The sequence below is a fragment of the Halictus rubicundus genome, chromosome 5, assembly GCF_050948215.1.
Source record: "Halictus rubicundus isolate RS-2024b chromosome 5, iyHalRubi1_principal, whole genome shotgun sequence".
NCBI lineage: Eukaryota > Metazoa > Arthropoda > Insecta > Hymenoptera > Halictidae > Halictus > Halictus rubicundus.
This window is the reverse complement of record NC_135153.1, coordinates 14490401-14510135: the sequence shown is the minus strand read 5'-3', so window position 1 is coordinate 14510135 and position 19735 is coordinate 14490401. Positions and strand designations below refer to the sequence as shown.

The 19735-nt window shown below is 45.1% G+C and overlaps 2 protein-coding genes across 3 annotated transcripts in view; one reads left to right on the top strand and one right to left on the bottom strand.

Moving 5' to 3' along the window:
- LOC143354438 (uncharacterized) overlaps positions 1 to 19735 on the top strand; it is a 155518-nt gene that overhangs the window by 55702 nt on the left and 80081 nt on the right. Inside the window, exon 2 of one of the 2 annotated variants that reach the window (XM_076788517.1) lies at positions 11646 to 11731. The exons of the other annotated variant lie outside the window; for it this stretch is intronic. The gene's annotated coding sequence lies outside the window, so the exon portion shown is untranslated. The remainder of the gene's footprint in view (positions 1 to 11645; positions 11732 to 19735) is intronic. 2 annotated transcript variants of the gene reach the window in all.
- LOC143354437 (maltase 2-like) lies at positions 17537 to 19608 on the bottom strand. The gene has a single exon (XM_076788516.1). The coding sequence runs from the start codon at positions 19570 to 19572 to the stop codon at positions 17857 to 17859; it is 1716 nt and encodes a 571-aa protein (XP_076644631.1). The 5' UTR covers positions 19573 to 19608; the 3' UTR covers positions 17537 to 17856.

The following is a 19735-nucleotide window of genomic DNA, read 5'->3' as shown; positions in this document are numbered from 1 at the left end:
TTCAATGGTATGGTCGACTAAAAAATAATTATAGTCGTTGGAACGCCTGTAGAGCTAAAACGAACGCTGGTGGAGGTGGAGCGTGCTCGAGACTTCTCCGGACTGATTAAAATGGTTGATAACGATCGATGGTCAATCGACCGGGCGTACTTTTGCAAATAGGAGGAGCCGCTTTTTATTTAAATCAGAAGAGCCGCCGGCTGGATTCAATTATCTCGGCCGGAGAAGAGAGTAGGGATCCCCGCGTCGCAACGCGACGCGTCGCGTCGGTTCTCAGCCCGCCGGAATATCGATTCCCGAAAAGCAATCACCCGCGGGTTCGACTGTTCAAACAAACAAAACAAGATAGAAAAAAATCCATGTCCCGTCGGGGGAGCCGCGGCAATGAAACTGTTGTTTAAAATTAACGGGCCCGCCGTGTCCACCGGTCGCTCTCGGGGGTTGGTAAACAATTATTAGCCCATTATGCCGCGATCCATTCATTACGCCTGCTAAATCATAAATTCACCTGCGTAATTACCGGCACGGGCGCGCCCGAGCCCGGGCACCGTCGCGCCGCGGCCACAAAGAGAACGCAAGAAGCCCCGGCGAAATTAGATCGGCCGAGGAAAAATTATTCTCGCCTTAAATCAGGGGAATATTAATAATAATGAGAATGCGAAGAGTTTTCATTAACTCTCGGATAATGAGGGGAACACTCGAGGGAGCCGTGCAGCTTAAAGAGATGCTTCGAGGGAACGAGGGGAACACTGATGTTGTAATATTCATAATCATTGTTTTTCATTGTTACGTTAACGCACCTCAGAGGTTTTTGCGTAGCTTCCTGAAAACGCGTCCGGTCTCTTTATGCTCGAGCCGTGGGGCGTAGCTGAGTCGAGCGTGGACCAATCGGGAAGGGGCAACGAGATAGCACAGCAGAAACTTTAGTTACAATGCCTTGCCTGACATAATTTTTACGAGACTTTAATTGCATTTATTGCGTGGACTATTATGCAGAATACAAGTTTTCTATATTGATCATAAAAAAACGTTAAAAATATTATTACACGTTTTCAGTGTCTTTACCGAATATGGTTGTATGTAATAAGAATATTCTAAATTAGAGGAATTCATTTTGGAGTCGATACAGTGATTTCTCTACATATGTCGCCAAGGCCTAGATGATAAACGTCGCAGAGCGATCCCCACTACCGCGGGGTATACCCCGTGAGGGGGCACGAAGGACGCCGAGGAATATAAACATAGCACGGATCGGGTATGTCTCCTTGACGATACATGACGCTGGCAAGACCCCAGCGACCCCAGTATTGTTGACATATATCGAGAATTCACTGTATAGCTTTGAGTGTAAAGGGATGAAATAGCCCTTTTTTGATTCCCCTGATAGTTCTAGCGTTAACAAAATCGTCTGTGGTTGTTGCTATCACACGGAACTCGGGTACCAAAGCCTGTTGATGAACGGAGCACCATCTCGGGTTTGATAATGATCTTGCATGCGACACGGTTGGAAAGTGCACCGGAAAGGGAGTGGCAAACAACTGACAAGCCCGAAGCGCTAAAGCGAAGCGATTCGCCGCGAACAACTCGAACCAGGGCTACGAAAAAAAAAAAAGGGAAAAAGGGAAGAGGAACGTTAATTACGACAGAGGCAAGATCAGAAAGTGTTGCGACTACTTTGAAAGCAGGAGCTCCCGGGAAGTGCGCGCCGGTCGCAATAAAATCCGACCGCGCGTATGAGAGCGCCGAGCGTAATCACCCAGCTGGAATCCCATTATTCCAGGCCACGCGACCGTTGGTCATGCAAGATGCGTAATTACCTTGCGTAATTAGCAGATAACAGGTACACAAAGAAGCACCCTCCAGTGGTCTTCGCAACCAGCACGCAGAGCACGTTGCACAGTTTTACAAAGTTACCGGGTGCGATGCGGGAATAACGAGTCTGCCGCAGTCACTGATTAAAAAAACAAAAAAATGATAAATAATGGAACGTCGAGCTTCACAACCCTTCCAGGAGAGGGGTCGAACTGTTTAAAACTTCCGCCCCTGAGCGGCGATTTAAACGCTCGAACCCGGCGGGCGCTGGCAAATTCCGCGTTCATTGCTGCATCGATCATCTCGGAGATCATCGTTTACTGACCGCACCAGCCAGCTACTTTGCAGGGAAAAGTGATTCTCCTTGATGCGCGTAAGGGTGCATAAGGATGCATAAGAAAGTACTTGTACCGCACTTGAATTTTTTAGCAATTTGTTACGGACGAGTGGATCTAAATTTTATACTGTAGAATTGCGTACTGTTTACTATTACATGTACAAATTAATTCCCAAATATTTCTTTCTACACGAATACGGTACTGTACGAATTTTTTGGATCGTTGTAAGAACTGTTACAAAGGCATTACGAAGGCTGAACTTCACTTTGGGGGGCCACAAATTTTTAACTTTTTAAAATATAATCCCATAGATTTTGACGAGAAAATGCCAAAAATGTAAGCTTCAATGGCCGGAGTTTACTGATTCGAGTGTTGTAGTGATTTCAAGCGTTTTTGACAGGTTAGGGCGCCGCCATATTAGTTTCTACTGAGTGAACCATGTGAACTAAACAGTGGACCGTTGGGTGATAGACAGAATCAAACAAAAACACGATTGTTACCTATAAAAGTAGGTTGCTCGTAGTAGTACCAATTTTTCCAGCAAGTCAACGGTCCAGATGACTTACTGACGCATGACGGTCAAACTAACGAGCCTAATTTCCCCACAGCCCCATGTAATCTCCAGCCCCGGCAGACGATGCGGGCAGTCAATCACTGCCTCGTCGGCCATTTGAGCGAGTTTGGAGGGGCATAAAACCTCCGGGGAGGAAAAAGTCGAAGAGATAGTTAGCGGAGCGAGTCGAAACTGTTCGAGACAGTTCGATGATGATCGTGGAGCGTGTTCAGCCCCGTCAACGATGACTCGTGGACCGATGAGTGGGTGGACCCGGTCGTTTGCGTGGATCCGTGGGTGATTACCGAGTCCTTTGGTCCTCGGTCGAATCCGATTAGACGATTTAAAATCGATGAGAGCCTCGTCTGCTGACTGATGGACATTAGGGGATGGGTATGGGGGTCGGTTCACGGGGGTGTAAAGGGGGCAACGCCACGACGCGAGACGAACGGACGGATGTGCGACCGGATGGCGGCTCGCAATTACCATTCATTACTTTGTTGGGGCCAATTGACATAACTGATTGGTATTCGGCTGCCACGCCACCCTCAAAGGACCCTCGACTCCTGGGAGGAGGGGGTTAGGGGGGCTAATTCAGTTAGCAGAGCGCGCGGGGTTACACGAGCTCACATCGCAGTCGGATTTGTCGATGGCCCGTGTAACAATGCCGCTCACTATTTTTTTCTTTTTTTTCGCTTTTCTGTTTTTTTGGTACCCGGTCTCCGAGAATCGCCTGGCGTTGACGGGAAACCTTTTTTTTTGCGGCTGATGGCTGTTGGTTCGCCGTGGTCGTGTTTCGTTTCGGCCGCGGATTGACACTGAGTTTTTGTGCGCGAGCGATGCAGTATGCTCGCGTCGAACACGCCACAGCAAACGTCCGGATTTTTTAAACAAATAGGGTTAGCCGTACTGGCCGGACGTGTCTTCGGAAATTCTGGGATTTGCGAACTGTCTGCGAAATTTTTCCATCGTAGTGTGCAGTTTTCGGAGCGTGTAGGTTCTCATACCGTGCAGTCTTCATGGTGTGTGGGTAATATCATTTGTTTAAGATAAAAATTGCTTGTTAATGCGTTCGCGATATAGACGTTGTGGTCTTGAGAGCGGAAACGGGTAATGGCTTTTTTTAAGAGCAGGTAATGGCCACGCTTCTTTTATGTTGATTATGATGAGTCATTTGAGCAGTCTAATAATGGCTGTTAACCATTATGTTCACACATTATTTGCCGGAGAGTGTTTTACAGATTTCAGACGTTTATGCTATACAGCTGAAAATTTAGAAAATTGTTTAATGGAAATGACAAGCTCGGTCGTAAACCAACAAACTACCCTCTAGAACGTAATGCAAGCAATTCTTTCGGGATGATTTTTTTAAAGATTTTTCAGTTCTTGTGTTAATATTGAAACACTTTTGCATACATTTATCATCACACACGTACAGAAACTGAGACTGTTACTGTGTTAATATCTTAATTATGTCGCTCGGTTTACGATGAGAACATATTAACACGGTTAGAACATCTGAACTTGAATATAAAGGGAGAGAGAGAGAGAATAACTTTTTCACGAGCAATAATACACTGTATTACTCTAGGCAGTTCTGAAATAGCTTCTAGGCTAATTAGACTAGTTTTAATATTTTGTTTCTCCGAATTACGTGGATTGATTAGCCTTTTTATTTTAGTGGAACAGAAAAATGCTGCTATAAAAACATGCAATTTGCCTCGGAGTGAAATATTAACATCTTACGGAAAACTGAGAAACAGGTTCCGCCGAAACGAAAATTTAAATATCGAGTGTTCGGTTTCCAGAAAACTTGAAGAAAGTGTTCCAAACGAAATTAGAATGTCAACTTTTGGAATCTTCACTAAATTGTTACAACTCGGCCGCAGCCACATTTCCAAAATCGAAGCGGCAGAGCGCCAGCCAATTTTTCTTTGATGCAACCACGATCCTACGTCAAACGGTTGAACATTTTACAACTGTTCCACGCCCTAATTACATCGTGGGAGTATTTGCTTTTCCATCAGCGGCCACGAAACGCGTTGTCGAATGCTTTCCAGCTCCTTAACCAGTCGTCGAGCGCAGCGTAAATATATTTTAGCGGTAACGAAGTCCGTGCCTTCATAATTTAACACAGGGAAAGATTAAAGGAACGACATCATTTATTCTGGTAAAAAGCGGCCTCGCCGTGTCCCCTCCCCCTCCCACTCGCCGTCGAGACAGTCGTTAATGTTTCCGACGATTCATTGAACGACGTAACGTCGTCGTCGTCGTCGTCGTCGTCGTCGTCGGTGCGTTTGAAACAAAAGTTACCCGAGAACCCCGCCTCGCTCTCCAGCGCCGTTTATGATAATTAAATGACACGCTATTAACCATAAAAGCGTCGCAACGACAATACGGGCTGGAAGTTACTTTACGACATTACGCGACGAGTTGATGCTCACCGACTGATAACGTTTTAACGTGATAGGAAAGTTCGTTAACAGGTCGCGAGACCGAGTTTCCACCGAACGAGGCCCGTTGAGAAACTGCTGGCCGCAAAAACAAAACAAAAAAGTACGAAACCTCGCTTGTCTATTCCGCTTGTTTCGCAACGTCTCCGCGTGCAAAACGGATCTTCTTACGTAACGTTTTTAATTGCTCGGCTAATTAACACTTTGAACGCCACGTGAGTAATTGCGACGCGCCGCCAAGCTGCGGAATTTATGGACAGTACGCTAACGATGCAAATGGAAGGATCGCTAAATCCCCATCGCGCACAAAGTGCTATAAATCGGAGCCAAAAAATCGTACGTCAAGTTTTCTACACTCATTCTAAAGAGGAGACTTTAGTCTTCAAGTTTTTGGTGATCAGGGCCCGGCATAAAATTTTTCGGAGTCCCTACGGAGCCTTTAATTCGTTAAAGCATAGTGAAGTGACCATTTTTTTGATTAACCCTACTCACCCTTTCCCCTATTTGTGTACTGGTGGAAATAAGTTTTTGACAGGAAACAACTTTGGTAGGTGAAAGTATAGGTCTCGCGCTTGAGAACGAGCCTGTGTAGATTACCGCACGATTTTTCTCTCATTAATTTACAGTGGGTTAGACATCCCAGTTGGCGTGTCAGGTAGCTTCATGAACGAACATTATCAAGAGAAGTTTGCCGCTCGCGTGTTAAATTAATTTCACGGTTCATGTGCTCGACGGAAAAAATGTATTCCAGGTTCTTTCTCGCTGGGCTTGTAGCGGGCTTTCCGTTATTCGTTTTATCTGAATAATCGTATTTGCGATTTGAAGGGGGTTGCGAGAAATTCCCCGTCCGCCGAGCGAAAATCTAATAATTCTTTTCGCCCGGGGAGAAATTACCCGAGGTTAAGTTGACGCATTAAAAATATTCCCCGGGCCTGTTATCATCACGGTGAAATCGAACGGTGCGAGCATGAGAGGTGGGACTGGGGGAGGCCAACCCCCGTAAAAAATGAAGCGACCAGCGGGGGCGAAATCGAGTTTCATTAATAAACGCGGTCCGGCCGCGATAGAATCGCGAGAAATCACCGACACGTTTTATTAGCTATCGCGCCTCCCCCGGGTGTTGGGCTGATGAATTAAAAAAATAAATTTGCATGTCGCTGGGCACGCCGAAACACTTTCCCCTGTAACCGACAACGTTTCGAGGCTCGACGGTGTTACTGTTACAACTGGAAATTAATAAACTCGACTAGCGAAATTGATACCGCCGGAGAAAAGTTTACAGACTACGACGACGGCGACGGTGGCTCGCAAATATTTTTTTCACGGAACGAACTTAGGGCGAGCCAGCCCCCGGCACGGAGGTATTAAAATCTTCAGAGTGCATTAGAGAAGATGACATGAAAATTGGAGGGAAAATTCGTTGCATGACGGGATCGCAAACTCGCGAAGAACTCCGACAGGAGTTGCGAACTTCGCGGAGCATGCGAGCCATAGTCGTCGGCTGCGGGAAAAAGTAAAGCAAGACCGGTTGCTAATCGATCGTTAAGCTGGAGACACCGTGGGTCGAAGCAATATTACCACAGTCGGTTTTCTAATGAAAATATTCGTGTACAAAAGGAGAATATTAATGATGTACAAAGTTTTTAATTTAATTTAATTTAATTTAATTTTATATTTAATGTAACTGAGAAGGAAAGTGTTTTGGTCAAGGAATTGTTAGTATACTGTTAACGTATGTAGCTGCACGTATAACCATTTGGTATCTGTAGATTTAAATGGCGGAAAGTTCAGGAAATGTAATATTACAGAAATACAGATAATTTAATTCGAATCGATTTCTAAATCTATTGTCAAAATTTTCGAACTTCCAGGATAGCAAATGGAAACTCAAAAATTGCAATTTAGGATAGGTGCATTTCGGTAGAGTAGAAAATTCGAAAACACCTTAAGGTACCACAGCTTAAGATAGCTCGAAGGTACCATAGGCAGCCAGCTCAAAGGTCAAGCAGCTCAAGAAACACGCGACTGGTCACGCACTTCAAAATTTACGTGTATCCGGGGTCGTGGAAAAATCGCATCACCGTGGACGAAACCCATCGATGGCCGCTGATTATCCGGGAAACAAATCGGAAGTTGTCGCGGGAATGTTCTCAGGCGATCGTTCAACGTCGTCGCCGTCGCGTGGTCGCAAAAAGCATGGTCGCGCGGGTGTAACTCGCGCGTGAAACCGGAGCCGTCTCGTTTCCGCGGGAAGCTGGCTGCTTTCCCATACAGCGGGAACCGGTCTAAGTGGGTTCCAAAATTGTTGCACGGCGACGGGAAAGTCGGTGAAGTATTAGCCCGGCTATTTATCAGTTAACTTTCCGGTTTTGGCGGACACCGAACACGGAATTACCGCTTAGTCAGGAAGACGAAGAGTTTTAGAGCACATCGGCTGGAGCGAGGGGGAGCGGAAGCCGAAGTCAGGCAGGGTAAGAGTCCCGTGTTCAAGAGGAAAGTTCCTGGTAGATATATCTTTGGCCTTCTTTCGTTTGACATCGCTCCGCGGGGCTGGTTCGGCGAAGTTTTAATGATTTCTGGCTCCGCCGTATCCGTCAGAACGGCGCTCCAGGGAGACTGGCGGACTTTTGCAAAACAAACGGCCCGACTTTTTTTTTCAACCGGACCCGCCCCTGCTCTCCTTAACCTCCGTCGATTGTTGCCGAACGGTGAAATATTGCGAAACGTTGCTCCCCAATCGGGGGGGGGGGGGGGGGGGGAGGAGAAGAATGCTCGCGAAAAGGCAGAGCTTAATCGATACTTCAGGCTGGCTGGAAAGTCGAGGCTCACGCGGCAGGGTGTTAATCGGAAACTAAGCCGTCGGGAGAGCTCCATGATTGTCAATCGGTCAATTACGCGAGAAAGTTATTAATCATCGAGACTCAAGGCGCCGCCCTTCTGGGACGACGACGGTGTGATACCATCACCTTTTCCCTTTTGATAGCACGGTACAGTCACTCGCAATAATATTCGAGCGCTAGAACCGAGCCCGGAACAATGACGGATTTCAGATTTCTAAAACAAAACAAATTTTAAACTAGACAATTTCTCCAGGGAATATTTCTACAAATTCACAAATTGCAAAATGCGGATTTCAGATTTTTCTTCTTTTGCAATTCGTGAAGTTGTAGAAATGTTTGCTGGAGAAATCGTTTAGTATACTTCTTCCCTCAAATATATGTTAGTATAAAAATTTTATGAAATCTGAATAAATTAAGTCCTGTTATTATTACAAAGGAATCAGTCTCGTTTAGGGCCCGGTGGTTCTAGTGTTAAAAGAGAATACTCTCGAGAAGTGAGAACAACTAGCTTCCCGCATGGCAAGAAAAAGAAATTGTGGAGAAAAATGAGTTCTCTTGGAAAATAGAATTTTTTAGAAAATACTGAATACTGAATACTTTTTCTACTTCATTAAGTTTCGTACACGTACAAGTACACTACGGGCCTTTGTGCAAAATATAAATGGTGAGCAGGGGATTTTTTTATGAAGGGAGGGGACTGGTAAACAATCAACGTACTAAATCCCGTGTGAAGTTTCACCGCAAGGCGTCAACTTTCGCGAGCCAGTTGCACCGCCATCGCGATATTCGACGTCCAGAAGCGAACGCAACGCGAATCAAAAACGAGCAAACAGAATTCGCGCGGCAATCAAATATATCACAAACGTGCATTCGGGTGAAAATAAAAAAAAAATTGAAACACGCGACCAATAAAGATGTGTGACGCGTGACTCGGCTCATCGAAAAGCAATCAAGAACGATCGCGAGGACAGAGAAACATCCGGAAAAAGAGGGGGAGAGAGAGAGAGAGTGGGGGAGGGGGTAGCGTTCGAAAATGCGCGTCGAGTCTCTGAGGGCGTAGATAATCGAGCCGGTGGACGTTAAAAAAAAAAGAGAGCGGGTAACTTTATCCGCGACATGAATACTAATTGGCGACAGGCACTCTCTCGCAGTTCGGAATCGTCCGGCGCGACGCGACGCAGTCGCACTTTTGCGAAAGCTCGACTAATTCGGCCCGATGTCATTAGCGTCTGTGATTCGCCGATAAATTATTCAGGGTAATTGGATTCGGGCCAGGCATAAAATCCGTCGGGCGAAATCGTCCAACGAGGCCTCTGGCAAGCTGAGCGAGCGAGCGAGCGAACGGTTCACGAGCGTTCACGAGCGTTCGAATAGGGTGCGGTGGTGGGAGTGGAAGCGCGCAACCCTCGCGGGAACCGTTTCGCACGCGGACAAATAGGGGAGAACAATCAGGATCGGTGTTCGCTATTTACCGATATGACGGCAGCTTATCGTCTGCGCAGAGGGCAACGTTGAATCCTGTGAAATGCGCGGGCGCACGTGCTGATCGGTAATCGTCAGGCTGGATTAGGCGAAACTGGATTCGCAGCTGAAAATTGAGCTGCAGATGGAGAATTAGGGACGTCGCGCCCGCCCGTCACCGCGATCATGCTCCGATGCCTCTGTCCGGTGTTGCGCCTCTTCATGAACGTTTCACAAATCACTGAGATAAGCAAAGAATGGCATGTGTCCGATGTATTAAATTCGCAACATACAATGGGACCGAAATTGCATTTGCTATTTCGCCAAATTTCCTATTCTCGACAATTATCCTATTCCTAATCTCGACAATTATAAAATAGTACGACAATGAAGCCAGACTCACTTTAAAGATCCGAGTCATGATTTTCTATCGTTCATTTTTGTCTAAGACCATTTTTTATGATATAGTGAACGGAAAACTGGAGAAACTTTTTTGTCAAAAATAGTAAAATTTTAAACGCCTTTAAAAATATTGTAAAATTTTTCTCATAACTGAATCTACCATAGTTTTGAAAACTGGAGCTTCCTCTTCACAACGACATAAAAAAACATGAGTGCAGATTTATTAAACGCCCTGTATACTTGTTACATTCGGTCCGATCGGTATAAATCCCGAATATAAATTCTTACAAATGCCCCGGGGGAGATTAAACCGGGGAATCTCCTCTATTGTAACATTATAATCGCGATTACCCGTCGAATTTGTTATTATTAAATTAATTGTTGAATATTTCGACAGCCATCCATTCGATAAAGATTTATGCTGTTGAGGGGACTCCTGTTTCTATAGCGTTCGGATTCGATCGTGCCAGAAGTGGGATCTGTTGGATCAGTATATAATATCGATTTGTGGCTAAACTGCTGTTTATTCGCGCATAGCGTTATGCAAAACTGCTCGAAAAATAAGATTGATCTCGATGGGTGAACGAGGATTAATAACAGAGCCTGTGGGCCAGTAAAAATGATTTTTATTTTATGGTAGATATTCAAGTTATAACAGTATCGTAATTTTGCGGTGGAGTTTCGTAATAACACGCTTTTTATTTAGGTATTATGGTATAATTACATTTACGCTGGAAACTTTCAGCAGCCAGTATGGTCGGATAATTCATACATCAAAAACAGTGTGCAGTCTCATCATTAAAACTTATAATGCGGAGTTATTAATAAAAGACGGTGAATACGGTGTTATACAGCCATCATGCAGCTTCATACAACAGGATGGATTTCATTTAATTTAATTTTATGACGAAAGAATCGTAATCGAACAATTTTATATGAACAAATAATTGTTAATGTATCCTCATAAATTCCAACATTTTAGATTCATTTGAAGATACATAATTTCCTACAAAATTGATGGATCAGTAAATTTTGACTGAAAAATCGTCGACCTTCGAACTGCAATAATTCCGTGAAAAAAAAAAACGTACGATAGTCTACATGGACTCGTTTTAAAGCGAAAAGTCTCTACTTTCGCATGATCGAATTCAAATTTTCCGACATTCCCTTTTTAGGTCCTAAATTTTTCAAAATCTACAGAGTTGCTTGAATTCGCAAAATCTATAGAACCAGAATTAACTTCAGTTTTTCAATTTGATGCCTGTTGTAGAAGGGTTTAAAAAAAAATCTATTCAGAGGTGCAAGAGTGGACACTTCGATGTTCAAAATGAGCGTAGATACAGGATCATGCGATTTCTTTCGCCGAAGTTACAACAGCTCAAACATTAAAAATCTTCGTTACGATTCCAGGAACCTTCGAACAAACTTGACATCGCTGTTCATAATATTTTATTAATTAAAAGAAACAGTAATAATGTTATTGAGAATAGCATTCCTTTTATACTGATTGTTTAGGTTTAGAAGAGTAAATACCATATTATCTCGTGCGGTCAAATTGACCCGACGCGGTAGGTGGGACAAGATACGTATATTTCTTGGAAAAAAAAAATAAAACGAGAAATAAATACTGAAAAATACATTGTATACATACTTTAAGAAAAGTCGTAAGGATAAATAGCGATGCGATAATGTTGTATGTACGAAATTGTACGCAGAAGTTTGAGAAGTTGACTTTGACCGGCCGTGGTAGGTTTATTGTTAACTATCCGACGACTCACTGTTGCAGGAGAGCACGCGTCAGTCGGCCAGCCACCCGGTTGATGAAGTCAAGGATAACCGGCTACAAATAGGATACACGTCGGCAGGAGGGGGGTGAGTCGAGCTATTTTTAATTGGTCGACGGTGCACGCTCGTTACGTGTTTCGATTTTATGATAATGCGGCCCCTCCTCGCTAACGAGGTAACGTTCGACGCCCGATAACCATCCGAACGGGGGTGGAAACTGCACAGAGAACGAGAGAGAGAGAGAGAGAGAGAGGGTGAATTTACGCGATGCCCTCGAGAATCGATTCTCCCCTTTTCGTAGTCGTTTCAGTATTGTGCGAATTAATTGGAGTATCGCGACCGAAAGGTTCGCTGTTTTTCTTCGGTGGGACTGGCGGCGGCGGCGCCGTTTTCGCCGAATTTATTTGCGAGTGGTAATTGCGCTCGTGCAGCCGCCACCGCCGCATCTCTTCTTTCCAGAAGGATGAGAGATGAAAAGGCAAAAAGGGGGAAGAGGAGATCGGTAGCCCCGAGGCAAGGATCTTTCAAAGCCGCGAAGATGAAGAAGGAGCGGGGGTGGGGAGTGGTTCTTCAGTTGCAAAATTCACGGTTCACGGGGCCGAAGGGAAGGAAATAGGCGTCGAAAGCGGCCATGGCGAACAGAGAAACACGCCCACGCGGCCGGAACCCGCGGCACCGGGAGACCGCGAATTAATTAAGAGCTGCGAGTTACCGACGCGCGGCAAATAAGACCAAACTACCCCGGACTTCCGCCGTCAAAATATTTGGTGCGGATTACTGGATACTGGATGCCGGCAGGGACCCACGGAATCCCGTGGAATAGTCGCCCGGAATGCTTTGCCCCCGTGCCATTTTCGACTGAAAGAAACTGGGCCAACCCCAAGCGTACCGCGCGGCTAATGATGCTTGCCGCGCTCCGGGAATCTTACGGGGAATGTTCACGGATTCCAGCGAACGCGATTTAGTACCGAAACTGCTGTACTGCCTCGGTCGAGATCCGTGCGCTGGTGCGTCTGTGTGCCGGGAGTTGAGGCGGCGAAGTATTAAACTTGTAACCGGGCGACAGTCTTCGTGAACGTTGGGTTACGCAATTGTGTACGATAACTGTTGCGTTGCCTCAGTAGATGTTTAACTTTCGGTGTTAATGTTGTAGTACATTTTTAGTGAAATGTGGATCTGCCATTCTGTCAGAAACATTCAAGTAATATTGACGTAATGCTGTTCCTTGAGTTGTATAATTATTTTTCTTTAAGGTACAGTATTACCTCGGTAGATGTCCATAGCTCGACATTAATTCTAAGTTAATATCGTGGTGGTGAATTGTCGGGGATCAGGACTGCGTATAATACTGATCTAGCAATAATGAAGAGATATTGTTCTAAATTACTTTGTTAGTACTGTATTCCCTCAGTATAATGTGTAATTGTATCAGAAATATTGAAGCAATATTGAGGCAACGTTGTACTCTGTGCTGTACAATTTACTTTGAAAGGTACAGTACTGCCCCGATGGATGTCCGTGAGTCGATGTTAATACTGGATTAATCTCGTGACAAGTAATAGTTTAAAACAAAGAAGGAGTGGGACTCCAAATAATTTCTGAGTGTATACATAATATTGATGTACCAGTAACGAGGCAATACAGTACTCAGGGGTATTGTTAGTGCTCTATTCCCTCTGTAGGTGTCCGTAAACTGCTATAAAAAATGGGCTAACTGCGACGAATTTATTGGTTGACGTGAATGAAGAAGTGCTGGCATTTCGAATAGTTCTCAAGCCTGATATATTGCTCTAGTAACGAGGCAATACTGTTCTCTGGAGTATTGCTACTAACTCTTTCTAAATATATTTCTAAACTAACACGAGGAATGATCGCTTATTGTTTAAAATTAAAATAACAGAGTTAAGTTAATGTTTAACTGTTTTAACGCGTGAATGAAATATTTAACCACTGTCGAGATAATCCTGTAACGCAAAGGTCAATGTAAATTACAGCTCCGCGCTCGTAAATTGATAAAATCGGTCGGAATTTCCATCGAGTCTAAAAAGGTTTACCAAATTGGATTTCTATTTGAGCTTCGATGTTGCGAAATTGCATCGAGCAAATTTTATTTCGCACGTCGCAACGCAACGCAACGTGGCGTGGTAATAAATGATGGCGGCAGCGTAGTCATCATTTCTCGCGGCTCTGCGTCTTCGTCCCGTAAATCATGGGACATACAAAGTTCGCTTTATCGCTGCGTTAACCGCGGAAGATCAATCTCGCCGGGCACAATTTTTCAGAAGCTAAACAATCATTTGTTGATTTGATTCCCGCCGTACGTGAAAGTACGGGAACCGTTTCAATTCATTTCGAAAGTGATGAAATACGGTGTAAATGAATAGTGCAGATGAAAAAAGGACAAACAGAAATATGACGTATAGTATCGCCAAAAAATGTTTGCACTGTTACTCATTCGCGAATGCCACTGAAATATGTACTCGTAGATAAAGCTTGACATTTTAATGTAAATTTAGACGATGATTTTCTGTTATACAGTGAATTCTCGATATATGTCAACAACACGGGTCTTGCCAGCGGCTTGTATCGTGGAGGAGACATACCCGAGCCGTGTTATGTTTACACTCCTCGGCGTCCAAGGCCTCTTGGGGATAATTCCGCGGCGTTTATCGTCCAGACCTTGGCGACATATATAAAGAAATCACTGTAAATGCAAAAACCGGAGTCTAAGCATAAGAAGAATTATCTGAATGAATCCTCTAGCAATTCTTACCAAAGCAATGCTCTGCGATTGGAGGATTCACCGTTCACCCAAAGTTCACCCGAACTGTCCCGGTGTCAGAGTACATCTGTCCTTAATAGTACCTCCAACACGGACTATAGAAGGGACAATTTATCGACCCAACCGTCCACAATCTAGAGGTTGGAACAAAGCGGCGATGCGTCTTGATTGATCCTATCGGCCGGGTCTTTCTGCCTTCGGGGAGAGAAGCAGGGGCCAGAAGAGCCGTATGAAAAGAGAAAGAGAAAAATAGAGGAAGTAGAAGAGAAAAGAAGAAGAGAGAAGTAGCGTAGAGGACCGGCGCGGCGCGGAGCGGCGTCGAACCTCGCCGCGTCTCGAGCACGCTCCGAATGCATGCGCTTCGTGTGTACACAAATGAAGTCGATGTTGTGCGAGTAGCGCATCCTTCCCAAGTGTCTCCGACGACGTCTGAAAGAGGAAGAGAAATAACGGGGAACAAGGGACAGGAGGATAGGTTGAAGAATGTGCACTCAACGTGATTGGTGCAGGCTCGGCTTGGGCGCTGCGCCCGAGACGGTGTGCATAGTCGCCGACGCCGCCCGTCTGCATGAAAACTTGAGAATCTCCGCTGCGAGTTGCAGAGCAACGGGTTGCACGTACGCACACTATGATCCGGGATGCGTCTTCTTCGACTACGGCCAAACAATGCTGCTCAGCCGGCTCGAAGAGACCGGAAAATTTTCGAGGAACGCCACTCGCACGTGTCGGCGACGCACGCTCGAGTTCGCCGGCTGATTTATGATCACTGTCGGGCTTCTGTTACTCGAACCAGCTCGAACCGGCCAACTGATCGGCCATTGGCGCGTAACTTACCGAGCAAGCTGTCACGTACCCTAAAGAATTAGCTGGCCGGTCCCCGGGAACCCCGGCGCAACCGTTTGCCCAACCTCGGTCGCTTCAACCAACCCGTAACAGAGTGCGAAACGTGAAATTTCGAGGTTGATTCCGAACCTCCACTGCTCCCTCGGGAACGCTCTGAGACGGCGGTCGAGTCGGTGTTACAGGCGCAGTGATGTCTATTATACTGTGGAGCCAAAAAGTGCTAGACTGTCGCAGTAAATCGATAAGAAAATAAAACAATAAATCGCTGATTTCTGATCTTCGAACGCGTGCAACTTTGTGGGAAAAAGTTTCACAACATTCTATGCTCATTTTGAAGAGCGAATCTATACTTTTACAACCTCTTGCCTGATTTTTTGGAAAAAATTTTTTTCTCACAAAACGTAGCGTATACAGTGAATTCTCGGTATATGTCAACAACACGGGTCTTGCCAGCGTCATGTATCGTCCAGGAGACGTACCCGAGCCGTGTTATGTTTACACTCCTCGGCGTCCGAGGCCTCTCGAGTAGTGGGGCGTTTATCATCCAGATCTTCGCGACAAATATAGAGAAATGACTGTACTGAGTTATTCCAATGCGAAGGGTGCACTTCTCATTTAAAATACCATAAAATCGAAACAGAAAATTTTGGCACTGTGAAGTGGAGACTTCCCTTCGTAGGGCCACGTAGAAACGTTACTTGGAAGATTAGGACTTTAAAAAATCAATTTCAACAAATCAATTTATTTCGCGAAAATATTTTCAATTTGCGATACCTCGAGCGATTATTAGCGATTCATGCGCGCCCAAATATTGATCGCGAGATCTTGGTAACCGAGTCATTATTATTAAAGCATTGTTAATCGAGCTTTGGAAGTTTCATCTAGGCGGGGATAGGCTGCTCGGCCGCTCGCTTAATTAAAATGTCACGGTGATACCGCGTAACCGTAAACCATCGAGTACACGTTGAATATGGTTCTTTGAATGGCGGCGGACGAATTGTTCTCGGCGGGGCCATAATGCGAAACACTTTTTGTTCAGCAAATAATGAGGTGACGTGCAGAGGAGCCTGGATCTTGCGCCGCCCACGTGTTCTAATTCATTAATTGCGCATGGAAGAGAGAGAAGCTTCGCGTAGTAGTTTGCGAAGCGAAATCCCTGCGGTTTCCGCCGAGTAGATCGGTACCTTATTTGTTCCATTCGTTAATTATCCGTTCGCTCCTTATTTGATGTAATTACATTATTCAACCGGCCGGTGTAGGCCGTCCGCCTTATTCCAACGGGCAGCACACCAGCGAGTTCCTCCATGAAAATTTCGAATATTCATGGAATAATTACGTCTCTCCTCTTCCGCCGAGAGGAAAGTTGATATGATTCTGTTTTCTTCCCTTCTGCGCCGCTAGCACTATGCCGGCTGTAACGTGGAAGTGCGACCGCGCTACCATTATTTTTTCAACATGTTAGCGTTACATGTTAAATTGAAGTGCTTTTCCGACTGCTTGTTTGGCTGAGAAAACCGAGAAGCTTCGAACGAAAAATAAACCAACTCGGAGAAAATTTAACACGATGCGACGTGCGGACCGGATATCCCGGGGCCGCGCTAAGCTCGACGGAAAATAATTCTCGAAAAATAACTTTCATTGGCCGAGCCTGACGCTTCATAAACCGAAACGAATTTTATTGGCTTTTCGAACGCGACCCGGCCCGGCCCGGCGTTCGTAAATATTATTTTCCCCGCGAAATGAAGGGCCGTAAAATTCTTAGAAGCGAACGCTAATGTCACTGACACGGTTTAAATCCGCTTCAGTATTTTCGCAAATTTACCCCATTCGACGACAGTGTGCGAACGACAGTTGGTTTCGACCGTGAAACACGATTTTACTCGAAGCTGCGCTCGTCGGAGCTACCTTCTGAAATATCGTGTAGAAATACAAGAAAAATGAAGGAGAGACTGATACTTTTGCGTACCCACTGCGAATATTTAGCGATTTTCAATAGTAGACCACCGATTTTATGCATTTATGACAAAGATCGACAGATCACATACAAAATACAAACATTGGAAAGAGAAAATTCAAGAGAACATTCGAAGAGAAATTATATTTTTAAACACATTATTGTATTATTTTCAATCCATTAGAGTTATTTCTTTTGCATAACACCCGTTTGTTTATAAGAAAATCAAACCATACCCTTAACTCTTAGTCTAATACTCCATATCAACTATAAGGATTATAAAAGGAACAACATGAAAACACAGATTAATTACACACATATATATTTATTTTCAACAAAAGAATTTCCAAGAACATTCTGCAAGATCAGTAGGATTATGAAGTACAGGACTATTGTCATCATTAGTCTGAGGATTGTATGCATTTATGACTAAAAGAAGTAGCTGTAATTTAAAACAGTGAAAACATTAGATTAATTTAAATATACTGAGATTATTTTCAACGTATTAGACGTATGAAGAAAGAGAATCAATTTTGAGTTCACTCTGGTCTAGCGCAATTTACATGGAATATTTTATTTCGCGTAAAGGTCCACAGTCTAGTGTCATCAGAGTCCCAAAAATCTCATCCCAAATTATTGGGTCGGGAGTAGTTCCCGAGTTGTCAGCACAACAGACGCAGCTCCAGGTAGTCTGACACTCGCAGTATTGACGTTAGCACCGGACGAAAGCGCAGAGCCAACGCTAGCAGTATGAATCGCAAGCTGCGCAGGCAGGCCGAGAATAGATTGAGCCTTAACGATGAGAGGTCGATCGAAAAAGTTGATCAAAAGCGTCGCCACAGATGCTCCGGATTTCCTAACAACTCCCAAGACATGAGTACTGACTCGCGTAACCTGGACAGAGCCTGAAGCAATGACAGGTTTCCTCTTCAGCGCAACTAGAGACTTGAACACGTTATAGTGCGAGACGGGTTTCGTTTTCTGGAGTGCCAGGTTCAAGGTTTTGTAATTACTATGAACAGGCAGCCAGGTCTTCGTCGTGTTGGAGAATCCAGCGCTGGTGGAGTTGTCCCACTGGAATGGTGTCCTCTCCGGGTCCCTGGACGAGTATTGGTACCTGTCTGGTCCAGCATTGCAGCCCGCAGGGTCGACAGTTTCGCTGTACGTGAAGTTCCTGTCCAGCATGCCAATCTCGTCGCCATTGTACACCACAGAGATACCTGGCAGGATCATGGACAGCATGGTGATCTGGTCGGCTCGCTGACTACCAAACCTGGAGGCTACTCGATGATTGTCATGATTTCCAACGACCCAATTGGCCACCTCGTTTTTCGGCATGCTGGTCAGCCACTTGTTAATCGTCGTCTTGAAATCCATAGCTGTGGACTGGCTGTTGAGATCGCTGATGAACATGAAGTTGAAGGGGGCCGTGGAGCCGTAGTTGTAGAACTTGATGGTGAGATCATGTGTCGTATAGGCTTCCGTGAGGATCATTTTAGTAACGGACTTGGTCCTGTTGGAATAATCATCAAGCAACTTCCTCCAGGAGCTGAGGACGTTGTAGGTTTCCGGTTGGTCCTTCGTGTAGATGTGGACTAGGCTATTATAATCTTCTTTTGGTATGTCTGTTCGGTTCGCTGAAGGTTCATCTAACAACTTAGCGTCCTCGAACATGTGATTGATTGCATCAATGCGGAATCCATCGACTCCCCGACTCAACCAGAATTCTAGGACATTCTTCATCTCCTGCTGCAGCTTCTCGCTGCGATAGTTCAAGTCAGGTTGACCGTCTGCGAATTGGTGAAGGAAGTACTGCTTTCTGATGTCGCTCCACTTCCAGGCTGGGCCTGTGAACGTACTCAGCCAGTTGTTGGGTGGTGCTCTGGTGCCGTTGATTTCTTTGGCGTCCCTCCAGATGTAGTATTCGTCGAACGGCTTGACCCTCTGCTCGCTCTTCTTGAACCAGGGGTGTAGATGGGAGCTGTGGTTTGGAACGAAGTCCATGATCACCTTCAGTCCTAGGGAGTTGGCCTTTGATACCAGGTTGCTGAAGTCTGCCAGCGTGCCGTAGTCAGGGTCGATGTCCGTGAAGTTGGAGATGTCATACCCGAAGTCTACCTGTGGGCTCGTGTAGATAGGGGACAGCCAGATAGCCGTGGCCCCGATGTCTGCAATGTGATCGAGTTTGCTCGTAATGCCATTCAGGTCACCGATCCCGTCGCCATTGCTGTCCTTGAAGCTTCTTGGGTAGATCTGGTAGACCACCGCGTTCTTGTACCAATCTGTTTGGTCGTTTGCAAGACCGGATGTAAATCCCGCCAGGAAAAGTAGCAACCAGAAGCGGATCATGATGAATCTTTGCTTTACTGATCAGTGGGGATTGGTGGCTAGCTTTTATAGGGTGTAGAAATAAAAATCGGATTACTATGTATGATATCTTTCTACATGAAATTGATATCGGATTGATCAGTATGTGATAAGATCTGAATGGATTAGTTGGATGGATAAGGTG

Coding starts and splice junctions, on each gene's coding strand:
- LOC143354437 (XM_076788516.1), bottom strand. CDS start 19,572: ATGATCCGCTTCTGGTTGCTACTTTTCCTGGCGGGATTTACATCCGGT.